The sequence below is a fragment of the Bacidia gigantensis genome (assembly GCF_019456465.1).
Source record: "Bacidia gigantensis strain McMullin 20006 chromosome Unknown contig_245, whole genome shotgun sequence".
Lineage (NCBI taxonomy): Eukaryota > Fungi > Ascomycota > Lecanoromycetes > Lecanorales > Ramalinaceae > Bacidia > Bacidia gigantensis.
The window spans coordinates 1,630,895-1,651,518 of NW_025408601.1; the positions used below are offsets into that span (position 1 = coordinate 1,630,895).

Below are 20,624 nucleotides of genomic sequence, written 5' to 3' on the forward strand. Positions count from 1 at the left end.
TCGACACGACAGGCCACGACAATTTGAAGAATCTTAGTAGAAGACATCCATGAAGGACTTCCAAGAGGAGCTGCCAGCGCCATAGTACTCTCATGAACTCATACCATCGCATCTCCCACGGCGCTCTTCCTGCTCGAAATCCATGTGTCCGTGACGCTTCCTGGTCGTCTGCGACGGTAGTGCTGATAAGGTACAGCTGATCTTCACATTTCCTCGGTTTCACTGGGACTCGGAGAGAATGCTGCTTGTCATGTACAGTCGCTTGTGAATTCACTTTGAGGGATGGCGGTCCAGTTTCAATTGGAGGTGACGGTACAAGTGTCAGCGTTCGCTCTGCATCAGGAAGGCACGAGGAACTGTTGACCCGGCGGAGCTTTGAAGCGGGCTTTCTGCTTTCGACAGTACATGATCAGGAGCTTTCGCTATCCTCTGCAAGTGAGTTGATGGCCATTGCGGACTGACGATGTTGAATGGATACTTTTGTGGTTGTTCGAGAGTCAAGAGAGGTTGCAGTCCAGATACATTAGCCTGGGCTTGCGAGTCGGACAAAGGCTCTTCAGCCGGGCTGTGGTGGTTTCGGTGCTTCGATCGAGGTTGAGGAATGGTTTGCACGAGCGACGATGGACATCACATTCGGGCGATCTAGGAAAGGCAATGGGGGGACAGTGTCAGCAATTGAAGTCATTCCCATGAATGAGTATCGTGATCATCATCAAATCGATGTCGAAGCAGGAGCGATGCAACAGAACTCGGCATAGAGAAGTCTCAGACACAATCCACGACTCCCACTCCTGCTCTCTTCTATCACATCATCTCTCTGAAATCCCGGTAGCACCATTCGTCCCCCATCCTCCCCCAAACCTGAAAGATGATGCCCCAAGTACGACACGAATCCATCAAAGTCTCTAGCGCCGCACATCGTTGCACGCCCATCTGCTCCGCCGTGAACGAGCTCCAATTTCCGAGCTTCCAAAGTCTCGACATCTCTCCCCGTTGCTTTGCATCAACGAGCTCGCGAACCTGACCTAGCATTTCCTTCCACCTCGGAATTTTTAGTCCCACAAGTTCCGTGTCGAGTTCTTCAAGAGAAGACGGCAGGATGTCGATCAGTCTTGGCTTGCTCTCCACCGCAGACGCAGAGACGTCGGCAACAAGATGATGCAATCTCATTTTCAGCCGTCTTAAACATGTAAAATTTTTCAGCGAGCCTAGAGTCCCGAATGTGGAGGGCTCGTCGCACGAGCTCACTTCGAGCTCATGCAGCGAGGACGATACGTGCGTTAAAGCAGCGCCGAGTTGTGGGAGATGGAAGTGGTTTGAAATAACAGTGAGCCGATGCCTGGAGAAGGGATGGTGCTGGTAGGCGAAGCTCTCGAGATTCGGGCAAGCGCGGAATATGGAGTCGAAGATAGCCGTGTTCAGATCTGCCTCATGGAAGTGCAGGTTTCGGAGGGAGTGAAGAGGTGCGAGGGGTGGGAAAGGGGAGTCAGATGTCACCCATCCAATGGAAAGTTTCCGAACTGCTGGTAGGCGGAAAAGAGCGTGGAGATGGGAGATGGATATGAAACTGACATTCCCACGGCAGAAATATGACACGTCTTCGATGCGTTGGAGGCTTGGTGTTGATGAGTTTGGGGATTGCACGAAGGTTGCATGGTCAAGTGCTTTGTCCAGAAAGATTGGATTTGTCGGGGCGTGAACCATCAGAGACTTTAGATTCGGGGTCAGGAGGATGAGGAGCGATACGTAAACTTCGTCTACGTCTTTGCGGACAGATTCTCGCCAAGTTTTCTTGTCCGTCAACGTGAGATCTCGGAATGCCTTTTGAAAGAGCTTCTTATCACGGCTGTTCTGCGTTGCGGAGTACTTTCGATTGTCATCGTAGACCCACGTGGTATTTGTACCGCTGTCGAACTCATCGCTATCACGATCCCAGGCCCGCCACCTCGTGAGTTCAAGGTGGTGGACATAGGAAGCTAGTCTAGCGTTAGCACTTAGAGTGCATAGGAAAGCGCGAATTCTCCAAGTTTCTTGCTCTTTGGTGGACCAAAATTCGGAATAAAGAACCTTCTGTGTTAGAGGAAGGAGTAGTTTAGAGGCCAGGCACAGATTCTGTAGATGTTTGACCTTAGGAGCATCCCAAAATCGCCAGCAGGGACGGTCTGTGAGTTCGTGCAGGATAATCAAGATGATGTCCTCGGGGAGATCGTGCAAGTGGGCCATCGCTGAAGTACGATCAGGTCGCTTATGCTTCTGGTCGGAAGAGAAGTTGAAGTGCAGCAGACCAATTTCTCTTCACTTCTGATTCGGTTCAGGCACCCATGACTCAGCCATTTGGGCTGTGCTTAGACTCTTTCGTCCAGATAGCGACTATGACGTAGCCGGCGAGACATACTCAGATTGCCAAGAACTTTGGTACTCAGTACGATTTCATGAGTGGAAATGTACAGACTTCTTTAACAGATGAATAAAGGAAATTGGCGGAACAGGGAGCAGTATGTTCGATAGCAGAGATTTGGACACGCCAGAGATAAAATGATGTTTGGAGCCTCTTACCCTTTCAGATGGTTCGTATCCTTACCAGTGCCATTGCTCGACAGTCTCATGGTGTTTTGTCAATGTCAAACGTTCTCCCGTCTCGTTATTCAATCTGTGCGCCGTCTTTCGTTCGTCTTGACGGGAGCCTGGGCTTATGCTGGGTCTCGAGTGATCATTTCTTTCGCTTTCCGCCTCGACTAGTCCTTTCACAGCCATATGCAGAGGCCAGGAATGATGGACGAGAGACGCAATTCAATGAAATAAAATTATCGCCGTCTTGAAGTACGACTCTCTCAGCTCACTCATCATATGACTTCATCCCCTTCTTCGGCCTCGTCGACCTCCTCCTGGGCGTCTCTTTCACAGCCGGTGGCTTCTCCTCCTCTGTCGAGTATTGCGTGACATCGCTCTCGCTACTCTCCGTGCCCGCTTCTTGCACTTTTGACTCCTCAGTTCGCTCCTCGTGTTGGATTTCTTTCGCATGGACAGCTTTTGGTTCTTGCTGTATACTTTTGACGAGTTTCCTAACTTCATCCTCCTCTCCATTCATAGTCCCACAGCCCGAACAGCGCCACTTGCCAACATCCTCCAGTCTGCTAACGCCTGGCGGTGCTTGCCCGTTCACGAGTCTGCAATTACTACAGATCAGCGCGAAGCGCTTGCTTGGTAAAGTCTCGTCTTCTCCCAGCAATGCATCCATGAAGCGGTCGTACCATTTTGGTCCTTCGATAGTTTGGGCATATTGGGCAGGGGCAGAAAAGGCATTGGGTGCGAAGTCTGCGCCAGGGGAATTTGGGGAGGATGGCCTGCGTGCATCCTGTGGTGAGGCAGAAGGGGAAGAGGAGATTTGCTGCTGTGGGTGTTTTACTTGAGGCGAGGAAGTCTCGATTCGATGTGGAATGTTTGCTGTAGGCGGAGGTGCCATGTTGGTCCTGCCTCCTTGCTGTGGCTGGGCTCTACCTTGTTCAGGCTTGCCGCTGCTCTCTGCCTTTTTAGGTTTCTCCTTTGGGGTCGGCGTGCCCCCATACTTCTTGAGCAAGTCCTGAGTGCTGTTGTATTTGGTCGCGTCCTTGAGCTTCTCGATGGTCTTATTCCTTTGTCTCTCCAAGTCATCTAGATGTGCCTGGACGGCCGACGTACGATAGTCATAGTACGTAGTCAGGGCGAGTCTGACGACATAGATCCTGAATCTGAGTTAGCTAATGCCCCCTTGGTAGTTGGATACCTGAGATCGTACGTTGCCGGCCCCAGGATGACACCGCTGTACTCTGGAAGCCCCCATTTTCGCCAGCCCACGACCAATACCAAGATGACCACGCACAGAAGGTAGGCAAAGCCAGCATAAAGTACCCACAAGACGTTGACGCGTCTTGAGCGCTGCCGCAGTGTTTCTAGATTGCTGCTCGCTTTTGAGATTTTAGTCGACAGCGAGGAGAGCGCTTTCTCAAATGAGGCTGGTGAGGTGTCTTCTCCCTAACGCAAGTCAGATGTATCCAAGCGATGTTCAAGACTAACTTACTCTCCACGGCCAGAATGAAACCATCTTGATGGTGATGGAGTGCGCGAGCCTGCAAAAGCCCGCGGCCAAGGCTACCCATGCATGTGAGCGTGTCAGGCTGCCAGGCAGAGCTGCGCCATTGGGTCGCGCTGTCTTTGGCAGGCCTCATGCACTAGGCTCTATACCGCTTAGCTCCACCCCTGAGATACCCGGAGAACAACCGCTAAGATAAGATAAGACCCTTTACAGATCGTGCCTCGCCCCACAACTGGTTTTTATTTTGAGTGTATTGCAGCACAAGACTGGCAGAATGCCTGCCTCACACCGTTCCAGATCTTCCAACCGCCGGCCAAAACATGTCCCTTTAGCGGAAGACCTTGTATCCACAGCTCCCATACGCACCAAAACGAAGAAGCGAAAAACACAGCCAGACGTTGAAGATGGAACCTCGAAAAGCTACGTCGATTCGCGCTCGTCGCGAAAGATACTCAAAATCGGGCATGACTTACAGGACGAAGAAAATGAGGAAGCAAAGTCTAGCTTGCCCAATCTTGCGTTCGCATTCGAATCAAGATTTGGTGCAACGAGTGAGGGCGATAGCGACGATGGGAATGCTGGAGGATTACACGATGATGACGAAGCTTGGGGCAGCGCGGAGGAAGCAGCATCAGAAGCAGAGATAGACCCCTCAGACCTCGACCTCTTCAACAAGTTCAACCCCACAGTCCAATCCGACTCTACCGCCCAACAAATAGCCTCCCCCGCTCCAGCAGACTCCGGAGGAGGCACCAACCTCGCGGACCTCATCCTCGAGAAAATCGCTCTCCACGAAGCTCAAAATCCCACCATTATCACCGACGCTCCTCACGCCACCACCCCCCTCAACCACTACGCAGACCCTGAACCACTCCCCCCAAAGTCATCGAAGTCTACACCAAGATCGGCCACCTCCTCTCCCGCTACAAATCCGGCGCACTCCCCAAACCGCTCAAAATCCTACCCACCCTACCCATCTGGCCAGACCTCCTTTCCCTCACAGCCCCGGACTCCTGGACCCCCAACGCCTGCTACGAAGCCACGCGTCTCTTCATCTCCGCCGCCCCACCCGTGGCTCAAGAATTCCTCGAAACAGTCATCTTGCCAAGAGTTCGGGAGGACATACATGAGCGCAAGAAATTGAATGTGCATCTCTACAAGGCGCTGAAGAAGGGGCTGTATAAACCCGCGCCGTGGTTTAAAGGATTCTTGTTTCCGTTGGTGGGTAGCACGACGTGTACATTGAGAGAGGCGCATGTGGTCAGTAGTGTGCTTGCGCGGGTGAGTGTGCCGGTGCTGCATTCAGCCGCGGCGTTGCTGCGGTTGACGGAGATAGCGGCGGAGCAGGCGAGTGGACGGCTAGGTATGGAGGCGGCGGGGGCGACGAATGTGTTCATCAGGGTGCTATTGGAGAAGAAGTATGCGTTGCCATATAAGGTCGTTGATGGGCTGGTGTTTCATTTCCTGAGATACAGGGTAACCGTTCGGCAAAATGAAGGGGATGAGAGAGGAGGAAAGAGAGTTGGCGAGGGTAGCGGCGAGCAGAAATTGCCCGTGCTGTGGCATCAGTGTCTTCTTGCTTTCGCCCAGCGGTATAGGAATGATATCACGGAAGATCAGAGGGAATCGTTGCTGGATTTGCTCGTGAGCGTGGGGCATCCGGCGATTGGGCCGGAGGTTAGGAGGGAGTTGCTTGCTGGACGTGGGAGGGGTGTGCCGCTTGAAGATGAGCGGATGGATGGTGGCGATGATACTATGGTTGTTGATGGGGCGGGATTGTCGTGATGGAGTGTTGATGTGAAACTGATATATGGATAAAAAGGTCGAACCTATCGGTCATAAAAAGACTCCAGATTTCTGACATTGTGCAAATGGAAGTTATCACAGCTGTACCCAATATTTACCATCGCAAGGCGACCTTTTGCCTCTCGTCTACCAGACTACACTCAGACAATGCCCAGAGCGCGCCCATCCAGTCAGACCATCCCAGACGACCATGCCCTTCTTGAATCCAATCACGACCATGAAAGTATTGACGCAATGCGAATTGACTTCATCATTCCGGAAATGTCTGCCATATAGATTTAGAAAACATTTATTCAAGCTACCAACTTTGACACAGAATCGCACATTTCTCTGTTGTCCGTCTCACAAACTCATGCATGAAATGGAAAAATATTCGCAGTGCAGCCATGCTGACCCGATCGCTTTCAAACTTCATTTTCTATCGCAGACCTATTGAATTGATCCTCCTGCGAAGTTTGATCCTTTTCCGATCTTGATTGTAGGCACAATAACCAAATATCATTCTCCTCAAATTCTTGCATGAAAGCCGGGCAGTGATTGTGAAGCCAGTTCGGAGCCGGGCATGTCCTGTGGAAATCCCGTGCCAAAGAGGAATGGAGGCGCGAACAACAACGCCTACAATATAGCAAATTCAAAGGAAAAAGGGGAATGTAAAGGGTTTATTCAATCCGCCCTCGCAGGCCATGTTGAAATCTAAATCGTCTATGTAAGGCCAATTCCTATCAACAAGTTCGAACCATCTCTATTCCCTTCTCGAACCAAATGTTGAAGTGGTTCGCTTTGGGGTATCCATTCATCTCGTAGGTACTTCTATGCCAGATTCCTCATTCACATGGTCATGACTTCGTGGAATTGGTTCGTATTTCGTTTGCTGCGTTGCAGTATGGCAAAATTGTGATGATGATGTCAAAACGAGCTTCAAGTGGGCGCCGGGGCCGCAGCTCCAGTCATTCCATCAATCGTCTCCACCGGCGCACATGTACAAAAAAGATTCATATCGCCGTAAGCTACGTCACGTCAGTACAGGTCATCCCATAGCATCTAAGCAGTAAAAGAAGAAGGGCAAGCACGTACTATCATCAACCCTCGTGACACTCGGCCAAAATTTCTTCTCCCTCAACCACTTCAATGGATATGCCGCCTTCTCGCGTCCATAACTCCTCTCCCAGTTACCATCCGTCAGAAGGTCCCGCTGAGAGTGCGGAGCCATCTTCAAGACATTCTGCTCCCTCGGCTGTTTCCCCTTCTCTACCTCCTTGATCTCCTCCCGAATCTCAATCAGCGCGTCGCAAAATCTGTCCAACTCAGCAAGATCCTCGCTTTCCGTAGGCTCGATCATGAGCGTATTAGCCACAGGCCACGACATAGTGGGAGCATGGAATCCATAATCTTGCAAGCGTTTCGCAACGTCGATGGCTTCGATGTTTGCGGTGTCTTTGAAAGGTCGGATATCGAGGATGAACTCATGCGCGCACCTGCCTGCGCTGTTGGTGTAGAGAATTGGATAATGCGGCTTTAGACGTGAAAGGATGTAATTTGCGTTGAGGAGGCAGAGCTTCGTGGCGTGAGTAAGGCCGCGACCGCCCATCATTTTGATGTAGGCCCAGCTAATGGGTAGGATGCTTGCCGAGCCCCAGGGTGCGCCGCTGACAGGCGCAATAGCTTTGTCACCACCGGCAGTGGTGGTGAAGGGGTGGCCGGGAAGGAAGGGGGCAAGATGAGACTTCACGCCTATGGGACCGACTCCGGGTCCGCCACCGCCGTGTGGAATGCAGAAGGTCTTGTGGAGGTTGAGATGGCAGACGTCCGCGCCGATCTCGCCGGGAGAGCATAGGCCGATCTGTGCGTTCATGTTCGCACCGTCCATGTACACTTGGCCGCCGTGAGAGTGCACAATTTCGCAGGCTTCTTTTACGCCTGGCTCGAAAACGCCGAAGGTGCTGGGGTAGGTGATCATAATTGCGGCAACTTCTTCGCTGTGCTTGGCGCATTTCTCTTTGAGGTCTTGCATATCAAGGTTACCAGTGCTGGGGTCACATTTGATGGTCAGGACTCGCATGCCGCACATGGCCGCGCTGGCTGGATTTGTTCCATGAGCTGAGACGGGGATGAGGCAGATGTCTCTTTTTCTCCCAGGTCCTTGGTCCAAGAATTTGCGGATCACTCGGAGTCCAGTGAACTCACCCTGAGCTCCAGAATTAGGTTGGAGGGAAACAGCAGCAAAACCAGTGATCTCTGCTAGATCTTTCTCGAGTTCCTCGATAAGCATAGTGTACCCTTCGGCTTGGTCAAGGGGCGCAAATGGGTGCATTGAAGAAAATTCCGGCCATGAGACTGGGGCCATCTCGGTTGTCGCGTTGAGTTTCATAGTGCAAGAGCCCAAAGGTATCATGGAGTGCACAAGAGACAGGTCTTTCGACTGTAGGTGATGGATGTACCGAAGGAGTTGAGTCTCTGAGTGATGCGTATTGAAGACTGGTTGGGTGAGGTAAGGTGATTGCCGTTGGAAGAGCTCGTCTATCTGTATGTCTTGGTAAGACGTACTATGGAAGACCTGTTCTAGCTTATTGATACTCGACTGATCGGCCTTGAGTATACGGGCAAAAGCCCACAAGATGCGCAATAAGTCCACTTTTTCGACCGTCTCGTCTACAGTGATAGCTATGCGACCCTTGCCTAGCTGGCGAAAGTTCATCTCTCCCTTGGTGAGTCTTAAGAGGTCTGAGAGCAAGTACTGGGGCAGCTCGATTGTGATAGTGTCAGACAGCGTCTTCGCTGCTGATCCATGGCTTCTTCCATTGACTTTGACATCTTTGCCCTCTCCAAGGATCTGGATTCCTTGTTCTAGGAACCTCGCGCCATGCAGGGCTTTGAGCGCGATGTCTCGCAACCCCTGTGGACCATGATATACCGCATAAAAAGCACTCATGTTAGCAAGGAGAGCTTGAGCGGTACATATGTTACTGGTTGCTTTCTCACGCCGAATGTGCTGTTCCCGCGTCTGGAGAGCAAGTCTCATGGCTTTGTTCCCGAGACGGTCCTTGGAGACACCAATCAAGCGACCAGGAATCCTCCTCTTTTGCTTTTCTCCGCAAGCAAAAAAGGCCGCATGGGGTCCTCCATATCCGAAGGGCACACCCAGACGCTGTGCATTTCCAAAAGCAATATCAGCACCAAATTCTCCCGGTGGCTTTAGGTATGTAAGCGAGAGCAAGTCTGTCGCTACACTCATGGTGGCTTTATGCTGATGTACCAGATCTGAGAGCCCCTGGAAGTCCTCGACACCACCCTCGGTATCAGGATATTGTACAAGAACACCGATGAGATCATCTCCTGTCTCCTTGACCTGCTTGTAGTCATCCGCTAGCACATTTGTAACAACGATCTTGATGCCGAACCCTTCTGCGCGTGAATATAGCACAGCGATAGTCTGTGGATGGCAAAGATGTGAAACGAGGAAAGTCTTGTTGGGGCGTTTCTGACGAGACGCTGGCACAGCATTCATTGACAGCGTCATTGCCTCTGCGGCAGCAGTGGGCTCATCCAACACGGAAGCATTGGCGATGGCAAGACCAGTGAGGTCGGTCACAACAGTTTGAAAGTTCAGCAATGACTCCAGTCTGCCCTGACTGATCTCTGGCTGATATGGCGTATAACTGGTATACCATGCTGGATTCTCCAGGACATTTCTCTTGATGACCTCAGGCACTTTTGTCCCCGCATATCCGCAGCCAATATAGCTTTTCACCACCTTGTTCTTGCTTGCAATCTCCCGTAATCTGGTCAAGATCTCCGTCTCTGAGTAGCCCTCAGGCCTATCGTCGAAAGCGGGGCCATTGATATCCAAGTCTTTCTTGCTCAAAATATCCTTCGGTAAGACGTCCAGCACGAACTTGTCGAGCGAAGGCGCGTTGACAGTCTTCAGCATCTGTTCGACATCCTGGGAAGAGGGTCCATTGTGGCGTCTTGAGAAGCCGTCGAGTGGGTCAAAGGGAGAGGGGGCATTGCGGGGGGTGGCATTCTTGACGATGGCGCTTTGGTCTGTGTAAAAGCCTCTCCGACTAGAGTCCTGTCTTCGAAGGCTTCTGCTCGTATGAATTGTCCTCAGACACTGTGAGCACGCTGTCGAAGGTCCGATTCTGAGAAATTTGGACCGGGGTATAGCCCTTAGGAGTAATGGACGTGACATCTCGCAAAATCTTCGGAAATTGGTGTTAGGTGTATGGCATGCTGCCGATTGAGTCCACAACGCCCTCAATGTCGCAGTAATCTAGGCAAAGTGGACGTGATAGCGAGGAAGAGCTGACGGTCAAAGCAAACATTTGAATTGGCGAACCGATCATCGGCATGCGGCTCTCCGCTGCATAATGACGGACTGATCCGCACTAGTCCCTAAAACGGTATCATATCCAGGGGCACCAGGGGGTTCGCTAACGGGCCCGGGGTACAATCGTGGTACGCGAGTAACTCAGTATCAGCAATAATATCAGGCTGCCTCTGTACGCCTGTTCGGCGCCGGAGCCAGCCTAGAGACTGGGTTCGGCTTCTACTGGCTTGAATAAGCTCAAAACTCCTGTTGTGCGGTCTGCAAAATATAAGAATAGTCTTGTAATTTCCTGCACACATCTATGTTAGATTGCAGATATAGTATTACATATCCACCATCCTGTCAATGCGAGTCCTGAAAAACCCAAGCCTTTGCCATTTTCCGGTCGTTCAGAATCCAATCATCTCGATATAACCGCCCGAAAGCTCTCGGCACTCGATCTTGGGCTACTTCCACTGCTGCCGTTGGGTATCACCTTCGTCTTGCTCCTCATGAGGCCTTTCAGCCCACTAATTCCTTTGCTCGTCGGTGCATCATTTGCTTTTTTACTCCCTCTGCCGTTGTACAAGTCCTCCAGTGCTTTTTGGGCCTGAGCCTCTACGCTTTTCCACGTAAATCCCACATCGTCGATACTCAGATCACCTTGCGGCTTTTGATCTCTTAATGCGGCAGGCATCCTAAACATCTCCATATGACATAATCTCTCTTGATCCCATATGCCGAATCCTAATGTCCTAAAGTTTTCCCAGCAGGAACGTTGTAGTGGAGATGTGGGATGGCGGAGACCGTAGCGGTGAAAGAAATTGTAGGCTTCGGTGGATCGCTTTACGGCAATCAGGTCATTGAACCTCCCAAACCCAGTCGGATTGGAGGAGGGCCGAGCATTGGCGATCGGAAAGATTGGTTGAGTATTGTTCGTTGAGGTGCTTGAAGGTGTTGAGGGAGTTGTAGGAGTGTGGCAGTTTGGGTCCTCATGGGGGACTGAAGGTGGGGCACGGAGGGATATTCGTGCGCCATCAAGGTATTCGTGCACACATATCATCTCATCCAGCTCCCAATTGGTCAAGTGAGAGAGTATTCGTGAGAGCTCGTGCTGTCGATACGGAATACTGCACTCTATGTATGATGCCTCCACATTCAATCGATTCGTCACTCTTGAGTTAGGCTTGGAGATTAGGCAGAATAGCTGAAGACGCCACAATGCCCGAAGTACCCTGTACTCCTCGCTCCAGCTCGCTGGTCCACTCTTTGGCGGCTGATATTTGCGACCATCCGGATATTTACGGAAAGGGTATGAACTGAATACAAAGCCCGGCTTTGCAAGATGTTGCGGCTGAAGATTGTTCAGGCGCTTTATGTAGGTATTTAGGAAGAGAGTTGAAAGAAGCTGGATGCGGTGTGCCAGTTCTAGGATTTGCTTAAGAACAGGGAGTGGTAAATCGAAGGATATTGGGGCTAGGGCATCTTCCACCTCTGTTGTCGTGTTGTACGAAGTCTCTCGATTGAATAGCAGATCTTCTTCTATGAGCGGGACGTCGAGGTTGGGACTGCAAAGGCTGGCAGCAACGGCATGAATGGTCTGCTGGAGCTCTTTGGGAAGCTTCCACGCCACATGGTTCACGACTTGGACTGGATCTTCGTGGAATGCGGCACTGGCAATAGAGGATGCGCGTATCGAATTACGGAGGAAGGAAAGGTCGTCCACATTCTTGAAATTGTCTAGCCGAGGGTCAGACGGCGAAGTCTAGCGGGGTGATACAAGGTCAGCACGTCTATCCTATCAATGATCACAGATAATGCGCAATGAGCCGTGGAGTCACTCAGAGTGGAAAGGGGCGAACGTACGGTGGTGGTGGGCATCTGAGATTCTGGGTTCTGCGCGGGAGGGAGCGGTGCGCGCACAGTGATCCTCTTCCAAGATTTCGATGTCGGTAGGTTGCTTTTGAGGCGAGACGGGTGGGCTCAGCAGAAGAAAGAACAGTACATAGGAAGAGCAGAGAATTGATGTCAGATGTGCATGAAGTAGCAATGGACCAGGTCGGAAAGGTACAATTATTGTATGCATCATGCCCTTGCTGCTAGCGGGCTACCCTACCTACGTGAATTGACAGTGTGCCGATGTGGAACTTCGAAGAGGGGTTAGGTTGCAGTGAAAGCTGGGGGGTGCACAAGGGCAAATGAGCAGTTGTATTGGTCCAGAGCCATCCATTTGGACGATATACAGCGATCATGGGGGGCGTCATATCCGCACCAACCTCGGGACCCCAGACAAACTTCAATGTTGTCTGCAGCGGCCTTGAGTGGCTGCCGGCAAGCCCCTGCCATGAGCTTAGTATACCTTGTACGTGGCAATCGAACCAATCGGAAAGGTTCAAATTGGAAATTCTGCTGACTCTCAATTTCTTTTTAACCTTTCACGAAATGATAAGATCTCTCCTGCCGTTGTTCTAGAACACCAATTTACCATTTCCGGAATTGAAAATGATCTGATCGTGTATTATTCAACAGCAAGAACAGGATTCTCACTTCACTGGGAACTTGGGAAGTCGTGTCGTGGCCGAGCGCTGATCTTATGCGGCACATATCACAACAACAACAACAACAACAAGCACGGGCTCACCGCCCAGATGGCTGTTGACACGACCCTCCCATCATCCCATGGCAGAAATGTTGGAGGCCTCTGAAACCACCTTGTCTGTTAGCTTTCCGGCTCTCTTCCACAGACTGGCCACCAGGCATTACTGTTGTTGATCATGTTCATCGTTTGGGGACTCTACTACTACACCCTGGGAAGCCCCTTTGGTCGTCAGCAAGAGCCTCGTGGCAGACTATTTAAGTGTCAGGCTCAAACGTCTATGAGCGCATCAGATACCCGATTGATGGAGCAAACTTCGGCCTCAGTATCCGAGACGCGCGTTTCTCCACACCACATGCATGTAAAGAAGTTTAGGAAGTCCACCACCGGAAGCCTTGGCTTTCTGCTGACAGCGACTGCACAAGCAATCTGAAATCATACGTGAAGGATGCCCAGTTAAGCCGCATTCAAGGAGCCTAACGGCTAATTCCATGACCTGGTGAAAGGATCAATGAGCCAACCGCTGTTGGTCAGTCGATGCAGAGGACCCCGCAGCAGCAAGTGGTGCTCTTTGACCGTTCGTAGTATTTTGTACCATTATGCGAACACCACCGAGAAAGTGGGGCTCAGGCGTACAAAGAAATGGAGCCTTGGTGTGAGCCGTTCTTCGTCGCTTGTCGTATGCTTCAGACTTGCTTCACCAGCGACGACGGTGCGTGTATATGTATTTTCGTAAATTGAGATTCAGAATCAGGACGATGGGGCGTTTTGTCGCAAAGCCTGGAGCCGTTGTTGTGAAACCAAGTGTTTCGACGTGCCGCAAACGACGGATTGAATGCTGAGCAGTCCAAGGCCGTCATCATTGGTGGTATGATCTTAGTCATTCCCTCCATCCAACACGCAATGCCTCGCTAAGGTCGCCAATGATCGGATCCCCAGGGGCTGCGGCATGATGCTGCGACATTGTCCCTCTCGCAATTGGTCATTTGAACCCGAATATAGTAATGGAAGCGCGTGGAATCCAATGATAGAGGCGGGAGCTGCTCGGATGTCGGGCTTGGCCGCATACCTGAAGCGGACGAGGGATCTCCCCCCTAGGCCCTCCCCCTTCGGCGTGAGATTACGTGCAGCGCCCCCTTTGCCTACATAAGAATGCGCAAAGATCCCCCTTTTCCAAATTCCTTTCATATACTCTCTCGCAATACCATCAAAGTTATCGATCATTTTCGCACCTGACGATCATCAATCATCATCATCATCATCATCAACTTGAACGGAGGGATGATAGAGTGGTTGCCTACCAAGGTACGAAGCGCCACTAGCCGCTCGCTTGCCTGAAAGGACATGTGTCCTGCTCGGCCTTGATCTAGGGTTTTGTCCGTCTGCAGGCAACCAACAATCTTTTCAACTTCGAATCCCCTACAATCTATCTGCCATCTCTAGTTCTTTACTACACCAGAGACTAGATTATTCTCATTCCAAACATTGTGTCTAAGCCGCAATATCATGGCAGAGTTGGCGCAGTCAGCAATGGCTTTCCATCAGCTTGACTTCCAACAAGCCCCACAACCCACCATCTCACTACAGGAGACTTCCCTCCGAGATCAGATGATGACTCCCTCGAGATCAGCTTCACCTCAGATAAAAGAAGAAAATTCCCAAGACGAAAAACGGTCCTCCAAGAAGCGAAAATCCTGGGGCCAAGAATTACCCACACCCAAGACAAACCTACCTCCTCGGTACGTTTCTCACTTGTTGAACATACAATGACCCTGCATGCTGACATCTGAAAAGGAAACGAGCGAAGACAGAGGATGAAAAAGAGCAGAGGCGGATAGAGCGTGTCCTCCGCAACAGAGCGGCCGCCCAATCTAGCCGAGAAAGGAAGCGGCAGGAGGTGGAGAAACTCGAGGGCGAGAAATCGACCATCGAAGAGCAGAACCAAAACCTCAAAGACCGGCTCATGGCAGTCGAGCATGAAAAATTTCTCCTCTCCCAAAAGCTTGCCAAGATGGCCGCCCAAATCAAAAGCCTCAAAGACGGCACGACTCCGCCACCATCCGAGCCGGCCTCGCCAGCTCCAGAAATACAATCCTTCGATCAAATGAAAATCAAAAAGGAGATCGACGACTATCAATATTCTGCCCTGACACCACAGACTTTCTCCTCACCCGCCTCAATGACCTACTCCCCATCGGAGTCGCCCTCACAGTCAAGTCTTAGCTTCGACGATGAGTCCTTGGCCACTTCTCCAGACATGACACAACATCCTGCCGCGATGTTGTGCGACCTGCAGTGTCAGTCTGCGGAAGTACGCCAGGACCCATCCACTCGAGCTATAACAACGGAGGCGTCACAAGCAACAATTGCGACCCGATCATCTTCGGCGAGTCAAACGCTCAACTCGATGACCTTAATTTCGACAGCCTATTCTCAAATGATGATTCCTACCTCCAGGAGGATCAAAGCCAAGCAAAGGATGCCTTCACCGTTCCCCACCTCTCTATCAGCGGAAATGATTTCGCCACCGATTTCACCTTTGATTCGCTCGTTGACTTCGAACCAGACCATGTCGACCAACACAACGGCGACGACTTCCAGCTTGGAAGCTACGATCTCTCAGGTTACCCCGACGGCTCGGCTCAGAATGTTGCCGAAGTCTCTGCAACGCAGCTCTCCATTGGCGCGTCCACTTAAGGATGCGACGGGACAGACGCTGCGACAGAAGACTGGCAATACGACGAGTTGGCTTTCGGAAGCTTTGAGAGGAAGTAGTTCCGGATTGGGTCTTAGCTCGCGTGAGAAGAATAGTCTTAGAGGTAGCGTCCGTCTGACGACGAGCAGTTGTCAAAGCAAACAAGCAGTTCCACAAACATTGCGAATTGAGTGTCGCATTGGATGGAAAGATCATCTAGCTGTGAGGGAAAGTAAATTGCTATGGGGAATTGGTGTTGAGAACGTGCTTTGTACCAAAAAATATGTACCACTACTCAATAAAAAGGGGCTTCATTGTCCACTTCAAACACATTTTTGCCTACCTCACCTACGCCTTGAGCCTGTTCCCTCTCACTTGCTTAATACAGTATCATCAAGAGAATCTTTCCTAGCTCTTTTCCAACTTCCCTCTCCAATCCCAACTTCATTTCGCGCCTTCCCTACGATTGGAACCCACCAGGTGCTACCCCAATTCCAACATCTGTCTTTGGTATAGGACATACCAAAAGCTAGCCAAGAAGTAGTAACACCTTATCAGCGGCGGCCTACAGCATTTCTCCGATAATCAGCGACCGCCTCTGCACCAGCACTCACCAATTACATCACTTTTCTTACTGCATTAAGCCGCAAGCTATTCCGCAGGTTTCGTCACTCCACCACGATGCACCCTGGACTACGGATCTACGAGGCTGGCTTCTGTTGGCTATGGATGGGTCGCTGCCTATTGCTTGTGTTTCCCGATGTAAGGTTGCATGTCGCATGGCATGGGACGTGTGTAAATAACGACTTGCAAGGAACGAGTTAGATCTCATATATCTCTGTTATTCTCATTCGCTGATATTCTGGAGTCTTCTGGTTTGCTGAACACTGGAGCGAAAGCAAAAGGAGTAAACCTGTGAGTGTCAGACAGTTGGGCTCGGAGAATGTCATCGCAGGGTCTGCCCAAACATAGCACTGACATGGCTAGCGCGAACGGTAGTGAGAGTAATTCCATGTGCGGATCTTGGGTGTAGACTCGCAAGCTGATTTGACGTGATTGCAAAAATGATTGGCTCAGAGGGAGCGTGGAAGCCTGGGATGCAGAGCGGCATCAAATGCAGATTTGGGCGAGTAGCAGTCCTAGAAATTCCAGTAGTCAATCTCCGAGCGAGAAGAAGATGAGCGAGACCAGGTAGCTGCAGCGCTGGCCTCGTACATCTACATGGTGTCAAGTGAGCATCAGCAAGGAGACGGGGGTGACTTGTCGGTAAGATTTGTCCAACGAATCAACTGCAGCGCCGGCCAGCCGGTAAACTCGTGGGGTAAAGCAATCGCCTGCGTGTACAAATGCACGGTCCCGGGGATGCGCCTGCCCAGGTGCGTGCAGGTTCGTTATGGAGGGTAATTCAACACAATGATAGGCCAAAAATGAGCGAGTACATGAACGCACCCTCCAATAGGGCAGTAAGGTAGGCGGAGTGGCAGCACAGGCAGTGCAGTGATTGACTTGACGTCCCTACCGTGGCATTGCTTCTTACCTTCTCTCTTCAACTCGAGTCTTCTCACTCGCCATGATCAATGTATTGTCTGTCTATAAAGTGGACAAAGTCCGCATCATGAGGCAGCTTCTTCCTTCCAACTTCCAACTCTGATGTTCTATTGCCATCTCGACTAATAGCCTTACCTCATCTTCAGCCTTGCAACCTCCTCAAACATGCACGCTTCCTCCTCTTCACCATCAGCAGAGGTCGTCGTCAATATTGTCTTTGGCCTGATCGCTTCCACTATTAGTGGTCTGACGATATACCAGGGGCATAAATTCTGGAAAATGTGGAGGACTTCGGGCCAAGCCCAAGCGGACGGTACATCACTGTCACTGTTGCAAGGAGCCTGCTGACATTGTTGAACCTCAAGACCTCGAGCTCGGTCACACTGGGACATCCACATCAACTAATATTGACGACGAGGATGGGGATGATATGACTCTGAGACCCTTGTCGACATCGACAGATAGTCACACGGGGGCCCGGCAGGTTATTGACTTGATCAATGATAAAGCGTCAAGGCCCGCATTACCATCTCGACGATCTAGTAGCTCATGGTAGAGCCACTCTTACCCAATCTTTGGAAATTGTTTCGAAATGACCAATCATTCCCTCGCGAGGTCATCAACTCAATCAATGACAGAAGGTCAAGGCCTGCGTTGCCATCTCGACGACTCAATAGCTTATGGTTGAATCACTTTCTGCCCTTTGGACCTTGTTTTCAAAGGGTCAACTATCTTCGGCGACGCATGAGACGGGGCTATAGTGATGGGCGGTATTAGGGAAAATATGTCAAACCCAAATGGGCTCTTGCGTTGCGGTGAAGGTTATGTATATGTCAATTCGATTCGTGTCATCAACGATTCATTTGCATGAGATAGGCCTAAGCATCTGCATGTCCCTCTCTTTACAAGTCCAAGCGAATGTTGACTACCGTGCCCAATTGCCTCCCACGATGAGAGCCACGTTTCATTGTAGGAAAGCTTCATCATGCATGAAGTACACCTCTAAAGCATCGGGCCTTCCCGAACAGTGTGACCGCGTTTGGTTTGGCCTACAAGCGCACTTGCTTTCGCAATTACCCTCGCGCGTCGTTGATACTTTTCTTTCTTTGAATTCCCGATTGAAGATGATAGCATTCAATAGAGCTCGTTCTGTCTCATCTCTGGAGGCCACAATGACTCCCAAGCACTGCATGAGGTTGATTGTGCTGATATCGTGGAGGCGAGCACGTCACCTTGAACTCTTCGCGAAAGCGTAACAGACACTCTTCAAGCACACATTGGGTGTGCGCAACCAATTGTGTCCAGTCAGAGGAGAAGGCAGCTGCAACGACTGAGACAGTCGTCCAACACTGGCGGTCCTACCATCCTGTGGTGGAACGGTCTAGAACTAGAGAACAGGCGTGTATCGATAGCGACGACAGCGTAGTGCGCCTTGAAGAGTGTCAGAACTCGTTGTGGCGTCTTTGATTACGGAAGGCTGTGTGGATCATATGAAAATGCCGAAGAGCAGTCAGCAGAATCTCAAACATGCGCTAAATGTCAATATTTAGCTTGCTTTTAGGGCGATTTATCTGGGTATTTTCCTTTCCTTGCGCCTGAAGCAGAACACCGAGCCACCTTCCGATCAATCAACCTTGGCACCTTCCATGCGGTGACAGGGATACTGCATCACTAGCGCCAGAACCCTGATCTGTCCCTTCAGCTAACCTCATCCTGGGCACTGACGCTTCGCGGTTACATTTCCTCCCTCGGTAGCTCGATATATATAGTAGTAATCGTTGCCATGATCATAGATTTTCATGTTTATCAAGCATTCTTGCATACCTTCGGGCGTTCGCCAGGACTCGGATTTCAATCTACCCTACCTGACATCGTAGCCTTACGACATGTCTATCTCCGGTAATGCACCTTCAATATCGACAGAAGTCATAGTCAACACCGTGTTCGGGCTTACCGCCACGATCATTAGTGTTTACACAATCTTTCAGGCACACAAGATCCGCCGGTGTTGGAGTAAGGCTGGTGACAAAGGCCTCGATGGTGCGCATCCAAAATCCTTTTATTGTTGCATGAAGAGCCTGCTGACTGAAGCAGACATTGAGCTCGGTTCCCCTTCATCCTCATGCTCGAATGGTAATTGTGCTGTGGAGCCAAGCGTCGCTGGCACAGCGCAATCGTCGAATAAAACACTGATCAACGATCCGACGCCTTGCACTTCAAATGGCTCGGCAGAACAGGTCGTAACGAGGCCAACGTTGCCATCTCGACGGTCAACCATCTCGTGGTAGCCTTCCTCTGATGGGTCGATAAGTATACGTCGCTGTCGGCCGAGACATTGACGACTCAGAAAAGAGGCCTTCGCAGCTTGCCGCATTGAGGTATACAATCGCTGGTTGGTGCAAGGATAACTATTTCCATGTGGAGGTACCCTGAGTGTTCAAGGGTACTGAACATCCCATAGGTATCGAATTTTGTTGACGGGACCCCCAGAAAGTCTTCAAAATGTTTGCAAGTAACGATGCTATACTGCCCTGAAGTATCGCGAGACCGAAGCGTCTTGCAAATTTATGTATCCGCTCAATACCTGAAATGATCTTCAAATCCTTAGAGCAAGTTGTCTGACTGACTGTTCGAACATCGCCTCTAAGGCTCTAAAAGTATAGTGATCCAAGGCATTTATCGGCTTTCTCCCAACTGTATTTCAAGATGAAATGGTATTGGTCTGAGCCCAAACTCTTGCGCGTTGAGGTAGAATTTGAGAATATGCACATGTGGAGAACCAGTGTAGGAGGCCTTGCAGGCGAAGTCAGTGTCTCAGCCTTTCAGAACACCTCGCACGGTAGGAAACGGCTAATACATTTATCTCTGTCTTCGAGATAAGGCTGAGAGGTGCTGGGCGATGGTCCTACCTTAACTTACGCGAAAGGAAGTGGATTGGTTGGGGCCATCAGGGAAGGTAAGCTACGTCAACGAAGACAACGGCCGCCACAGCTGCCCCCTCAGATCAGCCGCTAGCCGAAGATTATCCAGCACTGAATTACGGTCGGATTCTGGCTCCGACCCTTTATTAACGCCATCAATGCGTCCAGCCCGTGATCATTTTCTACCTTTCCTGAGAAAACAGTGGACGATATTTGATGTCTTCGCTGCCTCGTGGAATTCCAATAATTTCCCCTCGTCTCCCCAATACAGGAACCCAAATCTATAAGCCATTCGTCCTCCAGTGAGCATAGTTTTGTTACAATGTCGCAAGCAAGCAATCTTTCGTTGAACCCATCGGAAACAATTATCAGTACTGTCTTCGGCCTGACTGCAACTATCATCGGTGGAGTCACCATTTACCAAAGCCGACGAGTTTGGAAGCTGTGGAGAGGATCTTATGTCACTCAGTCGGAAGGTATGTGAGATTCATCTACCGGATATGTCTGCCTGTCCCTCGGAATCATGCGCCTGAGCTATGCTTGCAAGTGGAAGGAGGGATCGTGAACATTGCTCAATCCTAATTGCAAGTTTGCTCACAATATTTGGTTTCACAGATGAGGAGCTTGGCCGTATTTCAACGCCCACTTCGTCCCATGTACCCAGCGTTCCTGACAGTAGC

General features: G+C 50.7%; 6 protein-coding genes across 6 annotated transcripts; 2 read left to right on the forward strand and 4 right to left on the reverse strand.

The window, feature by feature from the left end:
- Positions 1-804: 804 nt before the first annotated feature.
- KY384_005573 (uncharacterized protein) lies at positions 805-2,606 on the reverse strand (the record flags this gene model as incomplete). Its single annotated transcript, XM_044814073.1, has 2 exons — positions 805-1,981; positions 2,557-2,606. 2 exons carry the CDS (start codon positions 2,604-2,606, stop codon positions 805-807), a joined length of 1,227 nt encoding a protein of 408 aa, XP_044669374.1.
- A 230-nt stretch (positions 2,607-2,836) lies between these two features.
- KY384_005574 (uncharacterized protein) lies at positions 2,837-4,081 on the reverse strand (the record flags this gene model as incomplete). The annotated part of the gene is made up of 3 exons (XM_044814074.1): positions 2,837-3,722; positions 3,893-4,011; positions 4,058-4,081. 3 exons carry the CDS (start codon positions 4,079-4,081, stop codon positions 2,837-2,839), a joined length of 1,029 nt encoding a protein of 342 aa, XP_044669375.1.
- A 265-nt stretch (positions 4,082-4,346) lies between these two features.
- Positions 4,347-5,857, forward strand: KY384_005575 (uncharacterized protein; the record flags this gene model as incomplete). Its single annotated transcript, XM_044814075.1, has 2 exons — positions 4,347-5,143; positions 5,182-5,857. 2 exons carry the CDS (start codon positions 4,347-4,349, stop codon positions 5,855-5,857), a joined length of 1,473 nt encoding a protein of 490 aa, XP_044669376.1.
- A 939-nt stretch (positions 5,858-6,796) lies between these two features.
- Positions 6,797-10,543, reverse strand: KY384_005576 (uncharacterized protein; the record flags this gene model as incomplete). Its single annotated transcript, XM_044814076.1, has 3 exons — positions 6,797-6,885; positions 6,953-9,939; positions 10,533-10,543. 3 exons carry the CDS (start codon positions 10,541-10,543, stop codon positions 6,797-6,799), a joined length of 3,087 nt encoding a protein of 1,028 aa, XP_044669377.1.
- Positions 10,544-10,605: 62 nt separating this feature from the next.
- KY384_005577 (uncharacterized protein) lies at positions 10,606-12,530 on the reverse strand (the record flags this gene model as incomplete). The annotated part of the gene is made up of 2 exons (XM_044814077.1): positions 10,606-11,949; positions 12,480-12,530. 2 exons carry the CDS (start codon positions 12,528-12,530, stop codon positions 10,606-10,608), a joined length of 1,395 nt encoding a protein of 464 aa, XP_044669378.1.
- A 1,756-nt stretch (positions 12,531-14,286) lies between these two features.
- Positions 14,287-15,477, forward strand: KY384_005578 (uncharacterized protein; the record flags this gene model as incomplete). Its single annotated transcript, XM_044814078.1, has 3 exons — positions 14,287-14,519; positions 14,575-15,063; positions 15,093-15,477. 3 exons carry the CDS (start codon positions 14,287-14,289, stop codon positions 15,475-15,477), a joined length of 1,107 nt encoding a protein of 368 aa, XP_044669379.1.
- Positions 15,478-20,624: the final 5,147 nt, after the last annotated feature.